At 31.9% G+C, this 26,373-nt stretch overlaps 2 protein-coding genes across 2 annotated transcripts; one reads left to right on the top strand and one right to left on the bottom strand.

Annotated features, from left to right (window-relative positions):
• Positions 1 to 22: 22 nt before the first annotated feature.
• LOC132721824 (uncharacterized) lies at positions 23 to 9,484 on the bottom strand. The gene is made up of 9 exons (XM_060706201.1): positions 9,210 to 9,484; positions 5,793 to 5,902; positions 5,294 to 5,377; positions 3,931 to 5,048; positions 3,400 to 3,582; positions 2,659 to 2,706; positions 2,025 to 2,097; positions 993 to 1,072; positions 23 to 197 (listed from the first exon to the last, which is right to left on the bottom strand). Exons 1-9 carry the CDS (start codon positions 9,452 to 9,454, stop codon positions 144 to 146), a joined length of 1,995 nt encoding a protein of 664 aa, XP_060562184.1. The 5' UTR covers positions 9,455 to 9,484; the 3' UTR covers positions 23 to 143.
• On the top strand, positions 9,454 to 26,101 carry LOC132721834 (uncharacterized). The gene is made up of 10 exons (XM_060706212.1): positions 9,454 to 9,556; positions 10,855 to 10,980; positions 11,180 to 11,275; positions 11,574 to 11,749; positions 13,726 to 13,775; positions 14,544 to 14,814; positions 16,247 to 16,425; positions 21,487 to 21,658; positions 22,383 to 23,164; positions 24,659 to 26,101. Exons 2-10 carry the CDS (start codon positions 10,864 to 10,866, stop codon positions 24,763 to 24,765), a joined length of 1,950 nt encoding a protein of 649 aa, XP_060562195.1. The 5' UTR covers positions 9,454 to 9,556; positions 10,855 to 10,863; the 3' UTR covers positions 24,766 to 26,101.
• The last annotated feature ends 272 nt before the right edge of the window (positions 26,102 to 26,373 follow it).

The following is a 26,373-nucleotide window of genomic DNA, read 5'->3' as shown; positions in this document are numbered from 1 at the left end:
TTAAACCAAGACAACAAACTACTCTGTCTACAAAATTGCTTTTATTGATGTCAAAATAATTTTTTTTTATAGTTTCATATTGGCAGACACTTCGATGTTTGTTAGTTTTTTTTCTCTTCCTGTCTGATTTTGTATTGAAGATTTTAATCACTGGCAAGTTTTTTAGTCTCCAGTAGAGAACTGTAATGTAAAGTTACCTGAAAGATAAAAACATATTGCAGTAACATAACATAACATAAGTAACATAACAGTAACATAAGTACTGAAAAAAACAGGTCAACCATTCTTATAAATCTAAAGGCTATGTGTTAAATGTGGCACAAATTATAAAGCATCAATAATCCAATTCAAAGCACCCAGTTCAACTTTCAAGGTAACAATTAAGAACCTTAGCACTGCAGAAATGATGTGGTCATTGTTTATGTAACAAGAAACATTAGTTAAAAATATATTTAATATTCAAAAGTGGGCAAATTAATATCTAAAAGCTCAAATTTAAGATAAATGTGACCTTGACCTTTAACTTACAAAGCCAAAAACTGAGTGGTTTTTTTTTTATTCGCCTAGAGCAAACAACCATTTACTAACAAAGTGGTTTTCAAGTATTTACAAACATCAATTGCTTAACATCCTATGATGGTTACGGGGACTCCAGTGAAGTTTTTTTTATAACTTGTAGGGACATGGCACTTTGTGCCCATTTGATGTTGGCAGTTTTTATATTTTATCATAAGCAGGTGTGGGTTAATCACCATTACTTATCTATAGCAGGCAACACAAAAAAACCTAATAATATTTACTGGGCATATACATCCAGGCAGATGGACAGACAAAATCATATCAAATTGTTCCTACTCATTTCATCTATAGGCTAAACTACATCCAAGTTGATGCATTGACCTACATAATAACTGGTTAGCTTTCCAACAGTCAAACTTGTGCTGCTCTTCACTCTTAAACTGAAAATAATAAGCCTTATTTCATGTACTTACAACATCGGGATTATTCTCTGTGTTTGTCAGAATCTCATTGTCATCTTCTATCTCAACATGAAACTTAGTTAATTGTTTGTCTGAAATATACATGTATATACTATATTTATGAGTTATGTAACTTAGTTAACTGTTTATCTGAAATATACATGTATATACTATATTTATGATTTAATCACATATAAATATCATCTCTACATTTAATGGCATATGTGATAATAATGTTACAATTATTGTAACTGTTAATATGATAAAAAATGTTCTGCCTAGAACAACACCTATGATTCTTTGAAAGCAATTAAAAAACAGATTCTTTCAGACATATTTACTCTGAGCTAATGACATTAATGTATTTGATTTGCATGAAATAATCAGTATCACATTCTGCTATCTGGAGTTCTGAGGCGGCTGTACTTTTTGTAAAGTTAAGCACCAATTCTAAAGTCATATAATTATAACAAGAGGACTTACCTCTTACATGAATGTTCTACGTTAGTTTACCTTCCTTAGTGTAACAAATTATTTTTGTTCAAATAGGATTTCATTATTTCAAATAAATCATAACATATTTACTTTGGTAAATCGGCGTTAATCAATCAGGCATTCCGGTAATAAACGGTTAAAAAGATTGTGAAAAATAATGTTCTGGAAATGACCAATTTATTATGATATTGGCTGATGTTAGAACTTTTTCTGGCTGGAAAGCATTACAGTAAGACTACCTTAAGTACACTCCAGTTATGCTAATGAACCTGATGTCTATCAGTGCTGCTGTTTGTGAGTATCATATTATTCTTGTCAAACATTGTATATAAACTAAGCCATACTCGTAAAGTTAAATCTTAACCTGCGGAATTTCTTAAATGGACTTGCAAAGCTTATATTTTTGAAACTGTCCATTATCTTTATATTTATGGGATATCTAGATGAAAATATAAAATGGGTCAGCCAACATGAATGCTGTCCTGGCTGTAACTGGTGGCAAATGGTAATGCCTTTTAGTTCCAGCAAGGTAAGGATTAATGGTTTTACCTTCATTATTTGACTGATAAAAATTTTTCAGTTCCAACATCTGTTTGTCATCTACACTCAAAACTTCTGCAACCTGAAGTAAAATGGACATATTAAAATAACTATTTTGTTTTATGTCTATTCACATACAATTTCAAGCAAACTGCTAGGATTGGGAAAAAAAACAAATAATATATAATCAGTTCAATAAAAACAAACGCTTTTCTTAAGCTTTCGACGTTTAGTCTTCTTCAGAAAAAATTGACGTTTATAAAATAACAAATGACCAATGACGCAACGTCCGTTTAACTATATGCTAAACAGAACATGACGTTAACGCGGGAATAAAAACTTTGTCAAATAAATACAGAATCTTTCATGAATATAAATACAGCAATATACAATAAATTACACATATAATATGGATCTGCACGTGATACAAAAATTCTCATACTGGAAACATTTCAGCAATTTTTGTAAAAATCCACCCCACGGATCAAGCTTGGATCATCCTAAATTCATCATTAAGAACAAGTTGCTAACAGGGAGATGGTGACTTAAAGAAAATGGTTATGTACAGAATGAGAGCTTTAAACTTAAACCAACTTGATGTATAACAGTTAACACTATTCAACTACAAATGTAAACAAATTACCTTATATCCTGATACTTCAGGTGTACAACTGTTAGATAATTCAAGCACCTGATAAAAGTAAAATGCATTAAAGATGATAAACAAATGCAACATGAATGTTATTCTTCACACAAATGAATTTAGCACTGCAATTAGACTTTTTTTTAAAGTTACAAAGCAGTGGTATTTTTGATGGAAATATTTGGCAAAATGAAGAAGGCTTACCCCTGCTTAGAGTTTTCCTTTATACAACTGTTCACACATATTGAATTGTTCTTCATATAATTTTATGTTACATAATATCAAATGTCATTTAAATAGAGTAAAAAAAGCCAACGTTATACATAGTAGAAAATATACCTCCATCCCCTACACACATTGCAATTGACCATTGCACGTGGACTTCAAAATAGTATTCAATGAACGTCATTATTAATTGGGGGTAATTAATGTCAGATTGAGGACTGACATTAAACTGTCTGCAAGATATTTGTTAATATAATAAAAGTTTATAATTGAAAACATGGAGCTAAATATAGATCTGTGCTGAAAATAAATATATCCTAAAATACATCAAAATCCTTTTTTATTTTAGGAATAAAGTTTATAAACATTCTGAATCAAATTAACATATGTTTTAATGGCCCTCCTTGCCCCTTCTGTTTCAAAAGATTATTACAAACTACATCTGAACCCTATAATAAAAATTGCAAAACAACATATTTCTCTCCAGGCTTAAACTGTACTTATCAGATGCCATACCTTATAAGCAATTTTATCTCCAACTTCTGGTAATCCAACCAGAGGTTTACTTCCATCAAAATCAAAACCATTTTGGTTAACTGCACTTGTCACTGAGCCATTCACTAGTGGACTGGAAACTTTAGGAAAGAGTCTTGGTGCTGGACTTGATGGTACCTTGAACTCTGCATCATGGGATGAATTCTTTAAAACAAGAGAAACATGATTTTCTAATAAGACTGAGAGAAGAATGCAGAAATTGTATAATTCACCTAAATGTGATTGTATGTAATTCCAGTCAGTAAATGAGAACCATATTCAGTAAAGAAGAACAAGAGGATAAAGTTTCTCTATTCAGTAAATAAGAACCATAGCCCACTAGATGATATCTGATGCCAAATATTTACCAGTTAACCTCTAGCATTTATCATTTATGACTTCAGTATCACATATGATACTAAATAATTTCAACATAATTATGTATGGTATTAGAGACATTCCATTATAGACCAATTTACTTTAAAAGCAACAAATATTACTTAAAACCCTTACTACAAAGACAGTAGAAACGTTCGTCTGATTGGTATCTAGCTGTTCTTGTTTGGAAAACCCTGTCAAAGGGGAAAATTGACCAGACCTTGGGGGAAATTGACCGGACCTCTTCCGAACAAATACAGAAACTCCACTGGACAGAGTCTTTCTTTCTAATGATACAGGACACATATCCAGAGAACCACTTTCTTTTCTGGTAATGTCAGTGTTTGTATCAAATCTGTCAGGTGTTGAGCCATTATAATGAAAAGGCATGGCCGTAAAACTTTCATTTTCAGATGATTGCTGATTTCGTTTAAAACAATCTACAGTTTCATTTTCAGTTTGAAATGCCTCGGAATCATTTTGAGCTAAAGCTGGATTAATTTCCAGTTTTTCACCTTCATTGTCACATTCAGTTGCGGATAAATCTTTTTGGTCACTAAAAGTTTCATAAGAAGTTTTACGAGACTTGCACAAAAAATTATACTGCTTTGTGCTTTCATCTGTCTCTTTATGTTCAGTATCCTCACCAAACTTTATATGTTTATTTGGCTCAACATCGTAAGTATTGAGGTTCCGGTATCCATGACGATAGTACTTTGGAGGTTCAAGCTTATCAGGAAGGTTACCATAGAATCCTTTCTCATTTAATTCTACATCCCTTCCTTTATAGGTCTGACAGCTGTCATTGTCATCAAACTTTCTTGAATTATCATACATATTCACCATATTTTCTTGAATAAATCTTTTACCACCTTTTCTTTTTCGGTTTCGTTTCCTTTTTCTTGATGATTTGACTAAAGACCCATCACTGTGTGACGAATCTGTACCATTAACCAGTGAGTCTTGTGTTGCTCCATCAGTATGGTTTACTTCAATATTGTCCACTGTGCCTTCTTTCATTTCACTGTCTAAATCAACTTCAGTATCTTCATTCGTTGGCAGAGAATGTTTCAAGTCTGATTTTGATGACTTTTTCACAAGCTTTAGATTTATTTTGCCATCATTTTGTACATCAATTTTCAATCTTCTATCAGTTATCCTTTCATTATTTGATAATGAAGTTGTGTAGTGAGATTGTTCTGTTGTGTCTAAGCATTTATTCTCTCCTTTCAACTTTTTCTTTTTTTCATTGCCTGAAATGTAATATTTGACATTTGTGTTATATATGTACTGTTAAACCTGTCAGCTCTTGTTAAAGATATAAGAATTACTGTACCTATAGTCTTGCCACTCATAAATTTTCAAGTTCAGTATATTCAATATCATGACAGAGTCACCAACATTCAAAATGATTATCAGTGAAATAATTTAATAACCTTATATCAATTTGATATAAAGTTAATAAAACAGGTCAAATGTAATGTACCAAGAATCTTACACTGGCTAGATTCTTCTTCGTCATCAATTTTTTTCTTTTTATTCTTTTTCTTGTGTTTTGAGGATGCATGTCTTTCTGTACTATCTGTAAAAGAATGAAAGAATGTTTTTATTTCTATTTTCATATTAACACCCTTGACAGTACATACCTGCCTGTTTTGATTGAAGTTAAAACACTCAAATATATTTCAAGAAGCTACAAGTTTAAAAACAAAACTTTAGGAAAATATCAGCCAGCTGAAAGGAAGATATATAAAATTTATATTAATTCAATTTCCACTCTCTTTTATACTTCACTTGTGAAAGAAGACAACAAGAGCCCTGATGTGATATTTCAAGGATGAACATGGCACTCAGAATCATCAACCTTTAAAATGGCTATTAGTGTCTATTATAAAATATTTCAATGCCCTTACTGTGAAGTTATACTGATCAAAATGCAAAGTATTGCAAAAACTTAGCAAGGAATACAACGTAAATCAATTCTCAAATTATCTTACACTGGCAAGCTTCTGTCTGAATCTGCACAAGATCTTCTTCATCATCTATTCTTTTCTTTTCTTTCTTTTTCTTGTGCTTTGAAGATTTATGTCTGTCCCTACATTCTAACCTGAAAATTTAAGAACCGATTTGTAATATGCTACAGTAACATTATAATTTTATCAAAGAAGATGATGAATTTATCTTATTTGGTAGTTTCATGTAATATTTTGTATTCATTTTATTGATAAGACTGTTGCTAGAGTTAACTGTAATCATACATGTACCTGTGCAACCAGTGCATACCAAAGATAAACTGGTACATTCAGCTAGTCCATATTTTGACTTTTCCCCCTAAAATGGTTAATGGTCTTGTATAGATTACCAAGTCCATTTTCAAAATTTAACATGGTTTAGCATGGTCAGGGTTAACGAATCAAAAATATCAATAATTATTTGAGTTGGATTTTCAGTTTCACTTTTAGAAAGCTTAATAATTAAAGGCTGTTTAGCGATTTTTTCAATCACTTTATTTGCTTTAATTGAAAAATTAACAGTCCTAATGGAACATAAGTCGTTTTATTTGAAAAATCCCTTTTGATTCAAATTTGAACTTTTGGTAATAGGGGATAGTTGATTTCCATGCTCCTTTGCATCTTTTTAAAAACCTTTGAATTCTTTTTATTTAAATCTGTGTATCAATCAACTTCAAAGGGAAATACCAAAACTAAACTGAAGGCAGGGTAACAGCCTTGAAAAAGCAAAATTATGTCATGCATAAAACATCAGACATTGTTTAAGATGAATTAACTGGCACTGATTGACAGGCATGTTTCGATAGAACCCTGTTGTTATGGAAATTACACTTCAGGCTTTACAATGTAAACAGGCCTCTCATCTCAAGTATACTGTACACTTATGTTTGATTGAATGATCATTGGTAAAACTGATGACATGGCAGTCTGACCAAGACTGGAACCTGGGGTTCTAGGAATACCACAACTCTATCAACTAGCATGAATACACATTTCTTCCCCAAATTTGTAAATAGTTTTATACTGTGAAATACTCCATCGATATATTGATATTTGTCCTCAATTTCTAACAAGAACAGAGAGCAATGTGAATTGACTCAGAGCATTATAAAGTCACAGCCCCAGGTTGGATCAAATGTCACAGCATGATGTGCAGATTGACAAGGACAAGAACATGGGACCCTCTAAATTCCATATCAGGCACTACTGACTAGGCTATCTGGTGGTTACACATTTTCTACACTAGCTAGTAAACAATTCTATACTGTGACAATTTAAGTTTTAAGAGAACTCATTTTCATTCTTAATGGTAATTTCCTGAAAAATTCAATTTATCAAAGAAAACTTTTAATTCTTCATATGGGGAAGTCAAAGTCTGGGGCCTCAAAGTGGTCCCGGGCTTGGGCTTGCCCGGCTATAGACTACAATTGTATATATATTTGAAAGGAAATAAGATATAAAACAAGATTGCATTTGAGAAAAATGCTATGCCACCGCAATAATACAACACTAAATAGTAGTGTAGGAACAGATTTTTTTGTTTCTATACAATTGAAGATTGTCATAATGCATATCTAATTCTTATTATCAGATTAGTGGTTAAATCTATTGTTTACTCAATAAAAGATCAGAGTAGGAATATATCAATGCACTTGAGTCTAGTGAATTTGGTGGTGAAGGTCATATTTCACACAGCCTAAAATTTCATGACTGCATAAAAGGACAACATGTAATACACTTTGTCAAAATCTAGGTCAGCTGATATCAAAGTTCACTTTTAATTTTGACACTAGAGGCAAAATTTGAACAACTTTGGTAGAGTACCTATAGATGATATCATTTAACAAATATTAAAGCTCTAAGCCTTAAACCTTCAGAAAATAAGATTTTTTATTTTTTTACTATATGTATATATTGAAAATCAATGACCCCGGGGCGGGGGCAATTTTGACCCCAGGGCTATTATTTGAACATTCTTGCTAGAGGTTCACTTCACAATGTTTCATGCAAAGTATCTAACCTCTAGCATTTGTCAATTGCTAGAAGAATTTTTTTTAAAGTTTTTACTATAAGTTTTTACTGTGTAAATATGAGGAAAATCAATGACCCCCGGGGCCGGACCGATTTTGTCCATAGGGCTATAATTTGAACAATCTGGGTAGAGGTCTATCAGACAATGCCTTATGCAAAATATCTAAACTCTAGGCCTTTTGGGTCTTTACAAGAAGGTATTTTAAATTTTTACTATATGTACATATAGTGCAAATCCATGACCCCCGGGGCAGTGCTGATTTTGACCCCAGGGCTATAATTTGTACAATATTGGTAGAGGTCTACCAGACAATGCCTTATGCAAAATATCTAAGCTCTAGGCCTATGGGTCTTTACAAAAAGGTATTTTAAGTTTTTACTATATGTACATATAGTGAAAATCAATGACCCCTGGGGCGGAGCCTATTTTGACCCCAGGGCTATAATTTGAACAATCTTGGTAGAGGTCTACCAGACAATGCCTTATGCAAAATATCTAAGCTCTAGGCCTTTTGGGTCTTTACAAGAAGATTTTTTAAATTTATTCTTATAATTCCTTTTGGTTGCCATGGCAACCAGATTTCTGCATGGAATTAATTTCTTTGAACAACTTTGGAAGCCCTTCACCCAAGGATCAATCCTGCCAAGTTTGGTTGAAATTGGACTGGTGGTTTTTCACAAGAAGATTTTTTAAGTTCACTATATAATCTATATAACACACACACACACAAACAAACAAACAAACAAACACACACACACACATACACACAGGTGAATCGCTATATGCCACCGCATCGCAGATGCTGCGGTGGCATAAAAAAATATAGAATTCTATACCTATCACAGTATCAGTGAAATTTTCAGTATCAGTTTTTGTTGGGCACTGTAACACAATGATAAATGACAGTATAACAGTACTGGACACGCAAAACCCGCAAAGTTCACGGTATGTAACTATAATTTACGGCAAACTTTTACCTCAGGATTTTCTTATTTCTAAGGCACCAGATGCCCCAAAGAAAACAATCGTTTTTGCAAAGGTTCAGAACTTCAGAGGTGATACTTTAATATACAGGCTGAAAAAAACAACCAATTTTAGCAGCATTTTAAACGATGGTTTGGATCACCAATCCATTAATAATAAAAACCCTAAACTTTCTGGCAATTTGCGTCTCCTGAAGAAAGTTGCAAAAAATCGTGGAAATATTCTTGGCATGGATTTGCTGTTTGAGGTGAAACTACTTTTGTTTAATTGAGAAAAGGTTCGCATCAACCAAGCAAAAGTGCGGGTTTCATGTATCCACTACTGTATGTTATCAGATTATGTTACTTACAAAGAAAATTTAAATTTTCATTTTAATATAGCCCTACCTTACTGACACAACATCATTTTCCCTGAAAAGTTCTGAACTTGCAGAGGGTGGCAAAAGAAAATTATTTATGCTCAATACAATATCATGTTCATTGTATTTATTGCAACTGAAATAGTCTTTCTTGATTTCATTTGATACATCTTCAATCCTTCCATGCTTAGAAAAATCAACTAGAAACCAAGAGTTTTGTAAACCAAATTTGTCAAAAGATAACCCAATTCTTGCCGTCCTGGAGGCTGCCATCTTGATTTGCAATTTGTCACGATTGTTTATTTTTACGACACCGGTTTATTTGCAGTCTTAAAAATCAGAAAATTACATATTGGAATCAGCTAATTTACGGTTGTAAGTTATTTGTCATGACTGATCATGATTTAATACATTGAATAATTTATCAATTTTAGTTTTGCATTCGTTTTAAATCAAATAATATGCATTTATTACGCGCCGTCTGTCTTCAAATTTTCGTTTTGTTTCGTTCCCTTCAAAGCTTTGATAATGGCCGTGTCAGTTAGTAGTATTATCAAGATGAAATGAGCTAAATATGGACATGATTCGCAAAGAATCTAGTGTACCAATCACGCTGATGAAAATACCATAGTTATTAGACATAATGCATTGACAAGCTTTGGCTAAACCATTGTGATCATTGTAGCTGTCATTTCTGACACTTTTGTACTGAATATTATCGTACCCAGTTTGCAGTTAGTGATCATTGCATCAACAATATCGTCCTAAGTAATACATAATTATTTATAAAGGCTTTGGCTTTGTTAAACTTGCAATAAAATGTCATTTTCAATTGATTAGATAATTCGATATTGATTAGAAGATTTCTCTAATTCTCTTCAACGTGACCAATTTTTAAATAATTTAATTATTTATTTTCAATTTTATCTTATCATCATGTATGTTACATATACACAATACAGGATAATTCTTAACATGAATTACTAACTGTTAACAAGAAGTAACAAGAAAGAAAAGTCAACAACAGACTGTAAACAATGTAAAGTAAAAAATATATATTAATTAAAAAAGCATTTCCTATTGAATTTTAGAGAAACATGTTTTCTACAATGTACAATTATTTTCTGATCCCAGAGTTAAAGCTTACTTGTATATATATAGACTTTTGATCAAAAGAACTGTTGGAATGATTCTCATAATTTGTTTAAACGTAATCTTTACTCATCAATGTAGATTGTGCATTTTAACAATATTTGATGAAATCATACAATTATGTCATTATTGTTAAGATTTCGCCAAATTTATAATCCAAATGTTTGTTATAACAAAGGAACATTACAAGTTTAAATGAGTTTAATGATCTGTGCAGGTATCATTAGCGACAGCTTACCAGAGTGCCAATCATACAATGTATAAAATCTGTTTAGTGATGCAAGATATCAAAATATGAAACTCTTTGGTTAAAGAACAAAAAATTAATGTTATAGTATTTGTCCACTAAATTTTGGCTAGATCTTCATAGTATAAACAGTTATTAAAACTATATATCTGATTTTCAGTTTTTTGTAACATAAAACAACTTCCTGTGACCTTATAAATGTAAAACTTTGAAGAAAATTCATGATCATTGACAAAGACTTATATATAATTAAAAATAAAGTAAAACATTTCAGGTTGTCGTTATGGAAGAAAACAAGTGTGGCTTTTGCCACAGTGGAGTTGAAAATGAGGCTGTGTGTGGTTCCTTACATAAAGATAAAACAGATGGGAAAGTTGTATGTGCTCATCACAAGTGTATGGTAAGTTAGTTATTTTTGCTGATAATTGCTAATTTTTCTACATGCATGTACATGTATGTATATTTACCTTTTCTGAGCAAAAAATCAAGTAATGGTTTGATGTGATTATTTAAATTGAAAAATTTACAAATCACTTAGCTATAGAATGTGACCAAACTTCTCTTTTCTCCTGTTTGAAATGATATTGTTTATATTGCAGCAATATTCAGCATGTTTGGTACAGTATAAGACAGATAGTTTTGGTGGATTTAAAAAGCAGGAGGTTATCAAAGAAATTAAAAGGGGAAGCAGGCTGGTATGAATATAAAAAATTATACTTAATTAAAGTATTTTGCATTTAACAGTTAAAAAAGTTGGAAGAATGATAGTATCAGATTTCTTTAGTTTTTTTTTTAATTCGCAAGAGTGATAATTGGCAACACATCTGGTCTTGGTGATGGTCAGAAAATGGTGTGTGTATCATTGGAGAAAATTATTGCATATTTGTTGTATGCAATTTAAATTTTAATAAAGCACAAATCGTAAGAAAATTAACAGGAAAATTTTAAGTATTAACAATTCATGGAAATATTATTCTTTTTGTTATGATTCAGATATGTGCACTATGTAAAGTTGATAAAAACAAGAAATACAAGAAAGGAGCTACATCTGGTTGTGCGTGGGCATCATGTCGAAAAACATTTCACTATCTTTGTGTCTCAATGAATCCAAAAACAGTGGCAAAACGGTACAGAGTAGCTGCTGGAGACAAAGTTGTTATCTTATACAGGTTTGTTGATGTTTTCATGTCCATGCTTACTGTAAAGAAAGGATTTTTCCATAAAATATGTTCAGGTTTCACTCATTAAAGAGAGTACAAGATTATGAAATCTTTGGCACTGATGTTTTCTTTGACAAATTAAGATAATTGAATGATATAATGATAATGTCTAAGTTTTTTCTTGGGCATATAAAGTGATTCATGTGGAGAGAATAATAATAAATGAGTTGGTTAGGGTAAAGAAAAACAAAAGCTATTTTCAATTGTCTCCACATATATGTATGACTGAATTGCTACATAAACTGGTGCTAGACACCCTCTGTTCTTTGATAACAGTTTCTAGATAAAAAGTTTCTAATTGTGTGTTTTTACACTGCTTTCATTCACCTGAGCAGGGATCATTTTCTAGAGCAGTATTACAGTGAAATAAAAAAGTTTTCTTGTAAGTTTGTTTCAGAAAATTAACTAAAAGTCAAAGAATTAATTATTGTTATTTGAAAGTGTTGGCATGATTCTGTTTAAGCATTTTGACATATGCTGTGGCTTTCAAAGGTAGACAGCAGTGTTTTTTCTTTGGAATGACCTTTGAACAATGGTAGAACTTTACCAAGTGACCCACTTTTCCGTCTGTCTGTCCTTCCGTCCGTCCGTCTGTTAGCAATTTGGTTTCCGGAGCATAACTTAAGTTCCATTTGGCCCACAATGTTCAAACTTCATAGGATGATTGCCCATATTGGGTAGAAGACCCCTATTGATTTTGGGGTCAAAAGGTCAAAGGTCAAGGTCACTATGACCTTAAAACTGAAAACAGTTTCTGGAGCATAACTTAACTTCCAATTGACCCACAATGTTCAAACTTCATAGGATGATTGTCCATATTAGGTAGAAGACCCCTATTGATTTTGGGGTCACAAGGTCAAAGGTCAAGGTCACTATGACCTTAAAACTGAAAACAGTTTCCGGAGCATAACTTAAGTTCCATTCGACCCACAATGTTCAAACTTCATAGGATGATTGTCCATATTGGGTAAAAGACCCCTATTGATTTTTGGGTCACAAGGTCAAAGGTCAAGGTCACTATTACTTTGATACTGAAAACAGTTTCCGGAGCATAACGTAAGTTCCAATTGACCCACAAGTTCAAACTTCATAGGATGATTGTCCATATTGGATAGAAGACCCCTATTGATTTTGGGGTCACAAGGTCAAAGGTCAAGGTCACTATTACCTTGATACTGGAAACAGTTTCCAGAGCATAACTTAAGTTCCATTTGGCCCACAGTGTTCAAACTTCATAGGATGATTGTCCATATTGGGTAGAAGACCCCTATTGATTTTGGGGTCAAAAGGTCAAGGGTCAAGGTCACTATATTCTTAAAACTGAAAACAGTTTCTGGAGCATAACTTAAGTTCCATTTGGCCCACAATATTCAAACTTCATAGGATGATTGTCTATATTGGGCAAAAGACCCCCATTGATTTTGGGGTCACTAGGTCAAAGGTCAAGGTCACAATTACCTTAAAACCAAAAATAGTTTCCGGAGCATAACGTTAGTTCCATTTGGCCCACAATATTCAAACTTCATAAGATGATTATCCATATTGGGTAGAAGACCCCTATTGATTTTGGGGTCACAAGGTCAAAGTCACTTTTACCTTAATACTGAAAACAGTTTCTAGAGCATAATTAAAGTTCCAATTGGCCCACAATATTCAAACTTCTTAGGATGATTGTCCATATAAGGTAGAAGACCCCTATTGATTTTGGGGTCACAAGGTCAAAGGTTAAGGTAATTATTAAGAATTTAAGTATTAATCAACCTACAGCTGTAAAATTTTATAGGATGAACAGCGAATTCCATGTCTTACAAATGCTTCATCCTTACTAAAAAAAAACACTTTCGGGCATATAATGCTCCGCCTAGCGGTGCTCTTGTTTTGTGTTTTTATCGTCATGCATCAAATAAATCATACTTTTTTTTCAGAGTTTTTTGCTGCCAAGATCATGAAAATAGATACAGAGAAAATTTGAGTGGTAATTTCCATTTACTAGTACTTTTAATTACTCAAGTTTCTTTTTAATACAGTGTGATGTTTTGGGAGAATAGGATTTGTATACTTGTGTTTTGGTCATTTTCAAGAGCAGATAACTCAAAACTGTGGCAAGCAACACTTTATTTGATCACAAATACATTTGTTATATTATTTACTGACAATCCCTATTTAATATTCTATGATAGTTTCTTTTGTAAAACAGTTTTGATAACAATTTTCCTCTAGTTATGCCTCTTTTTTGTAGAAAAGTGCAGTTTGTTTACTCATTGAAGCAAATCAAGATTTTTGTTAGGTAGATTTGTTAAAAAATTTGTGAAGTGACTACAAATTAAAATTTGATATGAAATAAATAAAGTATTTGAGTATGAAAATGACATTTAAGAGTGAAAAAAATCACTTTCAGGGGCAGATATTTTAAAGAGTATAGCAGTAACCCCTAATTGTTTTATTATAAATTGTTTAAAATATGATTTTCTTTAATTGTACGAAATTTATGAAGATTCTGTTCTCTTGTTTAAATTTCCTTTCTTGCCTATGTTAAAGAATGAAGAAACTGAATGGAATATTTTTATAAGATAAAATAACTGAAAAATAAACTATTACTGGTAACCAGACGGTAATTTCAAAAAGAGAAAACAATATACAAGTAAATATTAAATTTTCATATCAGTATGATAGAACTTACACATTAATGAACCCAGGACATTTTTTTTATCTGGCTTTGTTTTTTTTTTTTTTTTTTGTACAGCGGATGATATTGTTGGTAAGAATGAATCAAGTGATGATGGTGGTGATTCAGATGATGACGATGATGATGATAATGATGACGACAGCAATGGGTCTGATAGTGAACCACCAAAAAAGAAATCCAAGTCGTCATCTTCCCAGGACAAACCATTGAAGAAGGAGGAGGGGGAGTCAGGCATGTCAAGTCCTGCTATGACATCGGAGGAAGTAGTGTCCGAGACTCAGAGACAATTGAAAATTTTGCAGAAGCGAAATAAAACAGAAAATAACCTGTAAGTAATGTATGAAAATTTTTATGTGTGCATAACATGGAGATTTTTTTTATTGCCATTATGTTGGTTTTATAAAACAGTACAAATTTCAAACAATTTACAAGTTAGTGAAAAAACTAATAATTTTCAGCGGATCTTTTTTGGGTGGTTGAACAGAAGTTTAAGTATTTTCCATGAGAAAAAGGGGCATAACTTTAGAAACACTAATCATTTAGTCACATCCCATACAGATGTTTTGCAAACAATATGTTTATTGTCTTTGATTGTCTTGTTTTCAAATTCAATAACCAATTTAACAAAAATTCTAAGATAATGACTTTGACTAAGACAACCCATCAATCATTAATGCTTGACTTTCTCTAGGAAACAGCAGAGCTAATACTAATCCCAGGGTTGAGCCATCTTTGAACCATGAATGGTATAAATAAAAGTTTATTGATTCCTACAATGCCTTATTTTTCCCGCCAAAACATTTAAGTAGAAGTATACAGTGTAACTTCCGAAAACCGAACACCCATGGGACTTGTCAAAAAGTTCGGATTTCAGAGGTTTCCGGAATTCAGAGGTTTATGATAATGTGAACAAGAGTAAGCCACTTAATATCACTAAATGTTAAGGAAGATGTGACCATTACTGTAATATCATATATAATAGTCTTTTAATCAAGATAAAGATGTGAATGAAAAGAATACTTTTTTATCTTACCTGCAAATGCTTTTGAATTTCTATCAGTTTGTAGAAATATTGTTAATTGCATAAACTTACATATCGTCCGTTGCAAGTTAATTAATTATCACATCAAATGCAATAAAATCCCTAAAGACGTTTGATGCATACATTGTCCAATTAATTGTCATTTAATCCGCTAATAAACACTTCAAATTAACTGACCGCCGTAAATTACTTTGATTAACCCCATCACTTTAAACATACCATTTCACAGTTTGTGACTTTAACGCGTGTCAAATTACACGACCACCGCTAACTAGTAAACAATCGATAGGGAGATTAAATCTTCCTGCAGGGTTTACAATGTATTTCACACCTTTGGATATTTCCGGTTTTTAGAGGTAAAATTGCATTGATTTGACTCTAATTTTATGAAAATATCGTCCGGAATTCAGAATTTAGAAGTTCCGGAATTCAGAAGTATTATATTAATAGAAAATAGAAGGGAAAAAATCGGGACCGAAAAAAATGTTCGGTTTTTAGAAGTTTCCGGATTTCAGAAGTTCCGGAATTCGGAAGTTACACTGTAATTAAATATTCTTCAGCCTGTCACATTATTTTGTCACTGTATTTGTATCACCTGTCAAGTACTTTTCACTGTTACTATCCAGTATGGGCTATGTTAGCTGACTCCTCGTATTTTAAAAAGTCACATGAACAAAAGTGGCGAGTTGTTCTTGTAATTTCAAAGTTTATTTACCAGGAAAAAAAATGGGAATGAAGACGATTCTTTGACAGGAAGTTCTCAAAATGATTCATTGGTAACAGCGACTTCCGGCCACGATTCATTTGGTGATGTCACTGAAGACTTCAACACTAGCAATAGTCCTATAGAATCAGAGTTATCAGAGAATGGTCATTTGATTAGAAATATTGATGAAGGTACCAAGTTTATTTGCTACAACTCTTGATTCAAATGAACCAAACAAAAATAAGATGTACTCTAATTATTATTGTAATCGATATGCTCTATCTTATCATTTGAAATTATTTTATATACGGTACTCTTAAAGGGACTCCACTGAAGGTTTTTGACATAACAGGATTGGAAATATTTCTTTGAGATTTGTATACCATTTGATAAAGGTATGGTCCATTTACTTATATGCAAACTTTCTGATCATTGGCTCACTGTTTATCCAGAAAGTTTATTTTGGTTGTGCATTATAACCCAAAAATGAAGTGTTTTAAAGCTTCTAATTAGAATCTGGCTAAGAATTGCGATATTTTAAAAAGTGAGATTTTTTTTTATTTTATGTGTATTTTTTATCATCTTTTGCATATTTTTTGGTTTAGGTCGCCCAATAGATCTAAATAAAACACTCAAATTAATACTTTTAGGCATTTAGACCTAAGAGGAGTTCCTTTAATTTATGTTTTATTGTTTTACATGGTAACAAATAATAAACAAGTACAGTTGTTTTCTTTTTAGCCAACTGCTAAAAAGCTCTTGTGATCTCCTGATGTCCTGAAGCAGTGTTGTCCATTACTATATACATGTATCCTTCAAATCACTGAGTAGATTCTGATCAGGTGACTTGGAGAAATATATATAAAAAAAAAATCTGTTTATTATCATGTTTGTGCAGAAAATTAGAAAAACTGTACAGTGTTATGCATTTGTAATTTTCACACATATAACTTAAAATGTAGGAATCAGTAAGCAGTCCTCCATAGCAAGATCTTAATGGCTTTCCATTATCTAAGGATATATCAAGTCAATAGCCCCAGTTGTGCTTGATAGACAGTCCTTTTTCAAGACCAAAACTAAGAAAAAAAATTGTTTCAAAGAAAATGTCCTGACTTATGACTCCTATGTTATGGCTCCTCCAACTTCCAAACAGCAGTGTAGATGAGCATCAACATTTTGCGGATGAAAGCATGTGCCATTGTATGTCTTTGACTATAGATCAAACTGTTAATTAAAACATTCTTAAGTTATTGATATGATATCCATATGTGCTTAATCCATATGTGCTATAGATGGTTGTCATCCATTAAACTATGCATGCACTATTGAGCACCATGTTTACCTCCATGGCTGAGTGGTTAAGGTCTCCGACTTCAAATCACTGGCCCCTAAGGCTGTGGTGTGCCTTATATCATGTACAAATGTCTTCTACTAGTAAAACTTGAAGGTTACCGTTTGACTTATTCAGTTTTGAAGTTTCAAAGAAATGACTTAGCAAGGAAAAAAAAGAACAACATGAAAAAATGAGAACAATTGAAGATATTCTTCACAGTGAAACTTAAATTCCAATTTTAAATTTAGTGTTTGGTCTTTTTCAAGTTCAAGATCTGAATCTTAGTTAAATGATATTAAGGTGCCACAGCATGACAAGTGAACAAGAAGATTTTGTCTAATTATGATACATAATTCAGACTGGGTGGTCCTACAAAAATGGTATAAACCCTACTCCAAGGATCAATATTATTTAAACATTATAGATTTTGAAATTGTTCTTAAATTAAACTAAAAAGACCGGAAAGTTATTTGATATATCATATTTAATAACCACTGCAAAAGGTATGTCATCTCAAGGCCTTTTGTGAAAAAAATGGTCGATTTGGAATTTTATTTACAATTTTTCAATTATTTAGGTGAGTGATATAGGCTTATTTGTGCCTCTTGTTTTCAAATGAATTTTGGAGTAAAGTTTTTAATGTATAAAGAGATTGTTCAGTTTTATTTTTGTTTGGTCATTGATGTAGTTATTTGTTTAAGGTTATATTTATATGTTCAGTATTATTCTTGTTTAAAGTCAGTCACTCAGTGTTGTAAGCTCACCTGGCACAAAGTGGCAGAGGGAGCTATATGGACTGCACTATGTCCGTCTTACAATTGTTGACACTTTCCTTTCAACAAAATCTCTTCCTGATGAAACTTGGCAAAAATCTGTCTTGCTTGAAGCCCTTTCAGTGGCCTTTCTGGCTGAATGGTTAAGTTGCTTATTTCAAATCACTTGCCCTTCATCACTGTAGGTTCAAATCCCATACAATAATGCTATCCAGCTAGGTTATAGAAGGCTGGTGGTTCTACTCTTTCTGCTGGCTCCTGCCTGATGTAATGCACTATGGGATACACAAGATTTACCTCCCCAGTAAGACTAAAAAGTCTGCAGCCTTTACAGTGTTGATGTGACTTAAAATACAAGGTATTAAATCAAATGATAAATCTTCATAAGACCAACAGATTTAATATTTGAAATATAACATCATTAAGTGGTCATCTATAAAACTTGTTTAGATTATTGTGAAGTCCACCCCACTCTGGGCCTCACTACCTTTATAAATACATATATAGCAAGAAATTTAAAAATTATTCTTGTCAAACTTCATAAGGCCTAGAGGCGTCTTACTTTTCATGTAGCATTGTTTAGGAAATTTTAACTAAATTTGTACAGATACTGTGTCTGTACCATACTTAGCTACTTAGTTTCTATAGACTTGTACATGTATGTAACTAACTGTACAAATTTTATATGATATAAAAATCATATTTTATGGGGAAATACTGTTATGATGAAGTTAATTTCTTTTAAAGGGAAGTAACTCTGTATCTTTAAAGAGGACAGATTCATGAGGATTGTTCTTTATTCACTAATAAAATATATACATGTATTCACTAATAAACGTAGCCTAGTATGTCAAGCTTAACATTCATGTAGAATTTATTCTATTGGCAGCACACAGATAATATTTTTTATTATAGACTTATAAATGAAGTATTGATGAAAAAAATGTGTATTCTCATTTTATATATTTTCACCATAAACATTTATTTTTTACTGTAGTGAAACATATTTTCCATATTGTCACTGGTGAACTACTTTCTTCTAAACTCAACCAATGCAAAAGTCTTTCAAATTTTAATGTCTAAAAAGAGAAAAAGTATATAATAAACAGAAACTTAGGTCAAAAAGCCTAAAACATAAAATGTGAAATCCTTGTACAGCTCAAGTGAAGCCTTAAAATAAAATAAAAACTATGAAGATACTCAGAATTAATAAATTGAACATAAATTTTTGTGCGGTTTTTAGCCGAATAGAGTAAAAAGCGTTGCAAGGCTTTTCATGATAAAATCATTTTGCACTATAGAAATGCTTATTCCGGAGAATCAGGCTGGTAGAATGATCCGAAAATTTGCACACACGTTATTGGTCCAGACTTACATGAAATGGTACACAAATCTTAGAAAAATATTTCCCATCATTATTTATATAAATTTATGTATACTTAGACAAAACAACACTTATGACAAAACCAGCGTGTTGAATTTTTCCAGTTTGATGACCTTGACTCTGAAGGTCAAATTATTGAATTTTGCTTAGATTGAAATATCTTTGATATTATTTTAAAGATTTGATAAATACTTGGAAAAAATTACACTTATAACAGAACCAACATTTTCAAATATGACCTTCACCCTAAAATGACCTCAAGGTCAAGTTATTAAGCTTTATTTCAAAGCGTGTGCTAAATTTACATATAAACTTGAAAACTACATGATAAAATTCCTTGAAACTTTGCATAATTTTAGAATATGATATCAGAAACATTTTCTTGACAAATTCAAGGTCAACTATAAAATTACTGACCCTGATCAGGTCTGCACTGTTTGCTATTTTATCAAAAGTGATGGATGGTCTTGACCACATTGAAATATGGACAAGTCCATTTGAGATATTTAGGTGTTTTCATGTAGTATTTCCTAGTAGATTATTCAAAAAAATATATATTCTTTAAAATGATAAACTGCAAGTAGGTGTGGTCTATTTGCCTTATGATGTTCTATTTTATTGTGTACAAAGGGAAAACTTTTAAACTCTTTTTTTAAACTTGTTTTTTTTTATTTTTATTTTATTTCACAGGAGTGAATGACAATCTACCAAGATTATTAAAATGATTTCTATTTGTCCAAAAACATGACATTTATTTTGTGTGGTAACTTTCTTTCTGTATCATTGAAAATCATCTTGGTTAGGTCATGACCCAAGTGTCAAAATTGGTCCTGCTTAGAGGTCACTTGGTTTGCTAAAGGTCATATTTTTAGCTCACATATTTAAGGAAATCTTAAAAATCATCTTGTCCAAGGCCTAAAGCTTAGATATTCGGTGTGCATTATCTTATAATAAGATTACACCAAGTATTTTCAAATTATCACCATGGTGTCAAATTTTGCCCTTCCCTGTGAAGTAACTTGATTTATTGCTTAGTCTCAAATAAGAAAAGGCTTCATGTCAGATCACAGGTTGGAAACTGTTACACAAAAGATGAAGTTATTCTTGTGACTTGTCAAGTTTTCTTTGACATAGTGTTATTTAGTTCCTGGAAAATGACACAGTTTAGCTGATGATATTCTATTGGAGTGGAATATGAAACCCTATAGGCTATGAAAAACAGCAATTTCTTAACTCTAAAGAGATATAGATTAGGTGTGAAGTTTAATGATATGGCTTGCCAAATGTTTTGTGATTTGGTTTGGAAAAACTATACGTGTATAGTCTAATTCTAAGCAGCACTTCTTTGAAAACAACATATTATGACAAAATTTCAGGAAAAACAAACAGACAGATTGATGGACAAAGTGGCACCTATATGCATCCTCGCATAATAAAACCATCAGAGTTAAATGAATTTACTGAAGTTGGTGTCAATTCACATATTATTATTTCAAACAGGCAATCAAACAGCATGATTGTAACACTGGTCTTTAAGAATGAAGTTCTATAAACTTACGCCAGGCTCCAAGGTTATAAAGAAATTTTCTAAGCTCCAACTCAGATCTCCAGTATTTGATGGGTCAAAAGCAAGCTCAAAATGTACACTGACCAATGAAAATCCTTAGATTTGAGGCTGAACTCAGAAAAAAGCTTTATAACCCTGAGGCCAGTATATGTTTCTGTTGCATTTATGTTCATTGTTATGTTCACTTCTTTTTAGGGTTTCATATTATCATTCCCAGCAAATTAGAAGCGGCAGATTTAAAAACCATTTGCAGAGAAGTCGGGTATTCGGAAGAAACTTGTCTCCTTTGGCCTAAAGGCTATAATAAGAAGGGACTGCAAGATAAACACATGCCCTATATTATGTGGAATTTAGCCAGTAAACTTAGGTGGGTTATGTGGCCAATGCAATAAGCAGGGTTGGCTTGCTAACTCTTGTCTGTTTAATGTGTTTTATATAGATACATTTAGCTTACATCTTATGCTTGGTTCAAAAAAGGTTTTATATTTATATATATTACATATGGTATGTATTTAGAAAAACTATATCAACCCATTTCAAAAAAAAGAGAAGAAAAAAAATTGGATAGGGGTTTGTGGCTCATGTAAATAATTTCATTTGTAATTAGAAATTAAAAAATAAAATCATTATTGAATCATTACTAAAGTCTTTATAGAAAGTGCAAAGAGAAATTTAAGTGTCATTTACTAAGTTTAGAATTATTGGTCATGATAGGATTCATGATAGGATTTGAGCTTGACTAAAGGGAAAAAGTCTCAAAATTGTGTGTAGCTAAATTCTGTACAGTATCTGGCCATGGCAGTCTGATTTTCAAACAAACATATTTGTCCGTTACTGATCATTTAATTGACCTAACAATTTCAAATTCATTGTCTTCACCATTTTATTTATTTTTTCGTCTTAATCTTCATCTTTATTCTTAAATTAAGGTGATAAAATGTTTTGAAATAAATGACTTTGGCAACAGAAACATTTTTACTATATTTTATTACATTCTTTTGTATAACATCACTTTTTACCGAAGAAAAGTAGATTATTAGAATTAATACAAATGTTTCTCTTTATATATATTGTTTTCTTTCTAATTTCAGCCACAAAGACACAGAAGGATTTGTAGATGCACTCACTAATGTATCAGTGGAACAGTATGAATGTATGAGCTGTATAAATGACTCCGATGAAAACATGGAACTACGAGTGAAAAAATTGTCTCATAAGATCAATTCAAAATATAAATCAGGAGTAGCTAACATTCTAAGTATAAATGACAATAACTTGTACATTCTAACATTGTCTCTTCCAAAATCTGTACTCGAAGTTGGTGATGTGTGGTCCATTGTAAGTGTGTACCAATGGACAAAGCACACGATTATGCCCAATCATACTGCTAAACATCTACGACCTTCTGCGGAGAAGAAAATCATGCTAAACTGGCTCTTACCAAAGCTGCAGAACAGATGTATTGAAGTAAATGTATTCCCCCAAGAAGAGGCGTTACGTGTTGACCATGGCCCAAAATTTCTTTGTGTGGCCCGGGAGATAGAATTTCAGCTGGAGACCATCTCTCCAAACCCACTTTTAAAGAGTTTGGTAAAGGTGATGATTGTACGTAAGGTTGACCGCGATGTTGTAAACTTCAAACACTATCTGCAGAAACTTGTTCAGCAATTTGTTCGAAAAAACGCTGAGCATGAATGTTTCTGTGTCGTACATGTTATGCCATCGGACGGTATACACATGTTAGAAGATGTGTTGCCATCAAGGACAAAGCAAGCTTGTGGTCTGAACATAAAGGTGTTCAGTGCCTTTAATCCGAATGATGTGCCAGTATCGTGTGTTGTTCTGTACACCGCAAACTCTGAACTATCTGAAGGTGAGATATTGTTCAAGTCATAGACTTTAAGTCATGAAGGATAAATAGTTATTTACTGTAATGTAGAAAAATCATAACTTTTTACCAGTGACAAAGCTTTTAATAAGTTAACCTTGTGATTTTATGTTACTATCAATATCTTTTACAACTTATTTCTGTACAGAGATTGAACAGGTTTCAATTACTTTTATGATATTTTTCTTTATTTTAATACAGGATTAAGTAAGGAGGTGTAAATATTATACTTGTATTAACATGAAATGGTTAAAAAGTGGTGACTTTTAAACCTGCTTTTCTACTTAAATATACACTTTGGAAATGTAACTTTTGTGTATGTGAGAAATTCACTTATCTGACTTTTGGAATAAGGATGTTGGGACCTTTGTGGCAATTTGTCCCTGTGTTAGAACAGGGAAATCTGAGAATTTCCTCTACCATGAAATATTAACAGTTACATTTAAACCATTTATTGTGTTATTGTCAATGACACAATAAATAATTTGTGAGGTACTAGCCAATGTTTCTGAAGTGTTGAAAATTGAAAAACTAAAATCATAGTATGAGCTTAGCTTCTTCTCATTCTTGATCAACTTGACTGCTTTTAGGCAACTAGTAAAAATTTTAACTACTGTGTAGTTCAGAAAACACTACAAGCAAAAAAATAGCTGACTACTGTTGAGTACCAAATTTATTAGTGAAAAACTGGACTACTTGAGGTCTAAAAAAAAACACTATCAGTGAAAAATTACATCTGAGAGAAAGAAAAAAATAAGTGAAAAACCTGACTACTGTTGAGTAAAAAACACAGCTATGGCAATAAAAAACTTAAACTCTGTTGAGTATGGAACACAACTATGGTATTAAAAAAAACTTGACCAATGTTGCCTGCAAAGAACATTACCAGTTGAAATTGGTTACAAAAATGATTCATGAAAAAAATAGACAACTGTTGAGTAAAACATGTGGCTTGTGACACTTATTCAGTATTTGTTATTGTTTTGGAATTAATCTTGCAGTCTCAGAAACTGCAATGCCCAGAGCTATGATAGTTGATATGTAGCATCACCTTTTGGACTTTTACAAAAGTTGTATTAGTTTTAAATGTATTACTACGGAAATGGTGAAATGTTGCAACCTAAGACACAGTTGACAGCATGGATGTTCAAGTTAGGCTTTCTGTATACAGAATGTATAGGCAAGTCATGTTAACTGGTAGTGTGAAGAGAGTTACTGTGAATACACTTCATTTTGTGGACATGAAATTTCGTGGTTTTGTCACAAAGAACATTTTCGTGGGTACTTAAATTCATGGACTGTTTATTTTTTCCAAAAGGTAAAATGTAAATAATGTGATGCAAAATAATCTTTCAGCAGATGAAATGAAATTTTGTTGGATCTTAAATTCATGGATTGAGCTACCCACGAAAAACACGAAATTAGTTCCCAACGAATAATAATGATTTTGCAGTAAATACATTGCTATTATTTATTTAGATACTGATAGTGGTGACCAACAATTGGAGAAAAGTGTAACATCATTGTATAAAGAGGAGACCAGTAATTTGTACCTGGATGTTGATGCTACACCAACATATCTCTGACAATTTTCAATTCTACTATTTCAAGCAACTTAACTTTTTTCTATTATAATTATGCAGGATTCAGGGCCACAAGTGCCCCGCATGTTCCTCTTTTCCTAGTTATGCAGAAGAAATATAGTGGGGAAAAACTTTTACCCACTATTCTTAGTTTTCCATTAGAAAGGCAGATTTATAACTTGCTGTGCATTTGCATTAATAACCATATTATTGTTACTTCTTTCTCACAGATCTGGTCAACATCAGTTTAAGATATCAGTTTTAAGATGATTATTTTTAAATGCCGTATTAAGTTAATAATGCTTAGATAAGCATATTAAAAGTCTTTAAATTCTTTTCAAAAAGTTTGATAATTTTGCATGTGGTATAATTAAGTCTGTGTCTACAATATTTGTGAAAATCATGGACTGTCAAAAATGCTCCCCTCCGCACCTAGCCCTTTTTTAGGGATGAAAAAATAATTATGGCCCCTGGATCAAATACGCATAAAGCATAATTCGGTATACCTCTACAATAAACAATATAACTTGTGCACTTGGGGATCAAAAATGACCCTGACCATGAATCTCATGAGGGCATTCTTTGGCCATCACGGCCATGTTATTTTGTACAGAGCATAACTTGAAAGATATTGAATGTATCATTATAAAGCATTTAAATTGGATAGATCTCATCGAGGAGGTGTAGTGCTTGAAAAGCAAAACTTTCTTTGGCATAAGTGGAGTTATTGTCCTTTGTAATTTTTCAAACCGAGTAGAACTCGGACTTTATGAGGGGTATTTGTGCTTCATCTCTGTTGTATTTTTTTTATTTTGAAAATATCAAGTGTCATATTGTACATGTATACAGCTTTTAATGCAAACTTTGCTTTTTGGTTTTTTTTGGGTATATTTTAATGTTTAAATGTGTTTACGGTCAATTATATGTAGATATATGTGTTATGATTATATGTATCCATAGAAAATGTGTTCATGATTATACATGTATGTTACATTAGAAAATGTGTTCATAATTATACTTATCCATACAAATTGTGTTCATGGTTCATAATACAGCTGACAAAATATAATCATGTTGAAATTTATCCATAGAGAAGTGTATTTCTTGAATATATGTGTTCCTGGTTAAATAAGTCCATGGAAATATATTCATGGATAAAAATTCATTGAGAAAAAAAACGTCTTTTGTATGCATGTTAATTTGTTAAATGTATTCATGGAAGAATGTATCCTGTTTAAAAATGTTATTGTGGATAAATGTTTTGTTTTTTTAGCTTACTATGTTACTATGTTATGTTTTTTTTAGTGTATTCATTGTGAAATATATTCCTAGAAAAATTTATTGTTAAATTGTTTCTTTGCATATGAAATGGGGTTATCCCTTCATCTGCCCATACTCACAAATGTAAACTTACGTGGCTAGTGGAATAATTTAATAAAATAGTAAATTTTCTTTAATGATGTTAATATAGTAAGGTGACTAAATAATCTTTCATGTATCTAAAAGAACAATGAAGAGGACAATGATATAGGCACTAAATTATTCATTTGTGACAACAGCTTTCCATTCTGATCTATTTTTACTGTCAAGCAATAAGAATAGTCGAGCGTT

Source organism: Ruditapes philippinarum, unplaced genomic scaffold (assembly GCF_026571515.1).
Source record: "Ruditapes philippinarum isolate M1 unplaced genomic scaffold, ASM2657151v2 ctg1589_1_1_1_1, whole genome shotgun sequence".
Taxonomy (NCBI): Eukaryota; Metazoa; Mollusca; class Bivalvia; order Venerida; family Veneridae; genus Ruditapes; species Ruditapes philippinarum.
This window is presented reverse-complemented; position numbering and strand designations above follow the sequence as displayed.

Coding starts and splice junctions, on each gene's coding strand:
- LOC132721824 (XM_060706201.1), bottom strand. CDS start 9,454: ATGGCAGCCTCCAGGACGGCAAGAATTGGGTTATCTTTTGACAAATTT. Junction 5,378..5,792: donor TCAGACAGAAGCTTGCCAGT/GTAAGATAATTT, acceptor ATTCTTTTACAG/ATAGTACAGAAAGACATGCA. Junction 3,583..3,930: donor ACGTTTCTACTGTCTTTGTA/GTAAGGGTTTTA, acceptor CTTGTTTTAAAG/AATTCATCCCATGATGCAGA.
- LOC132721834 (XM_060706212.1), top strand. CDS start 10,864: ATGGAAGAAAACAAGTGTGGCTTTTGCCACAGTGGAGTTGAAAATGAG. Junction 10,981..11,179: donor GTGCTCATCACAAGTGTATG/GTAAGTTAGTTA, acceptor TTTATATTGCAG/CAATATTCAGCATGTTTGGT. Junction 11,750..13,725: donor AAAGTTGTTATCTTATACAG/GTTTGTTGATGT, acceptor CTTTTTTTTCAG/AGTTTTTTGCTGCCAAGATC.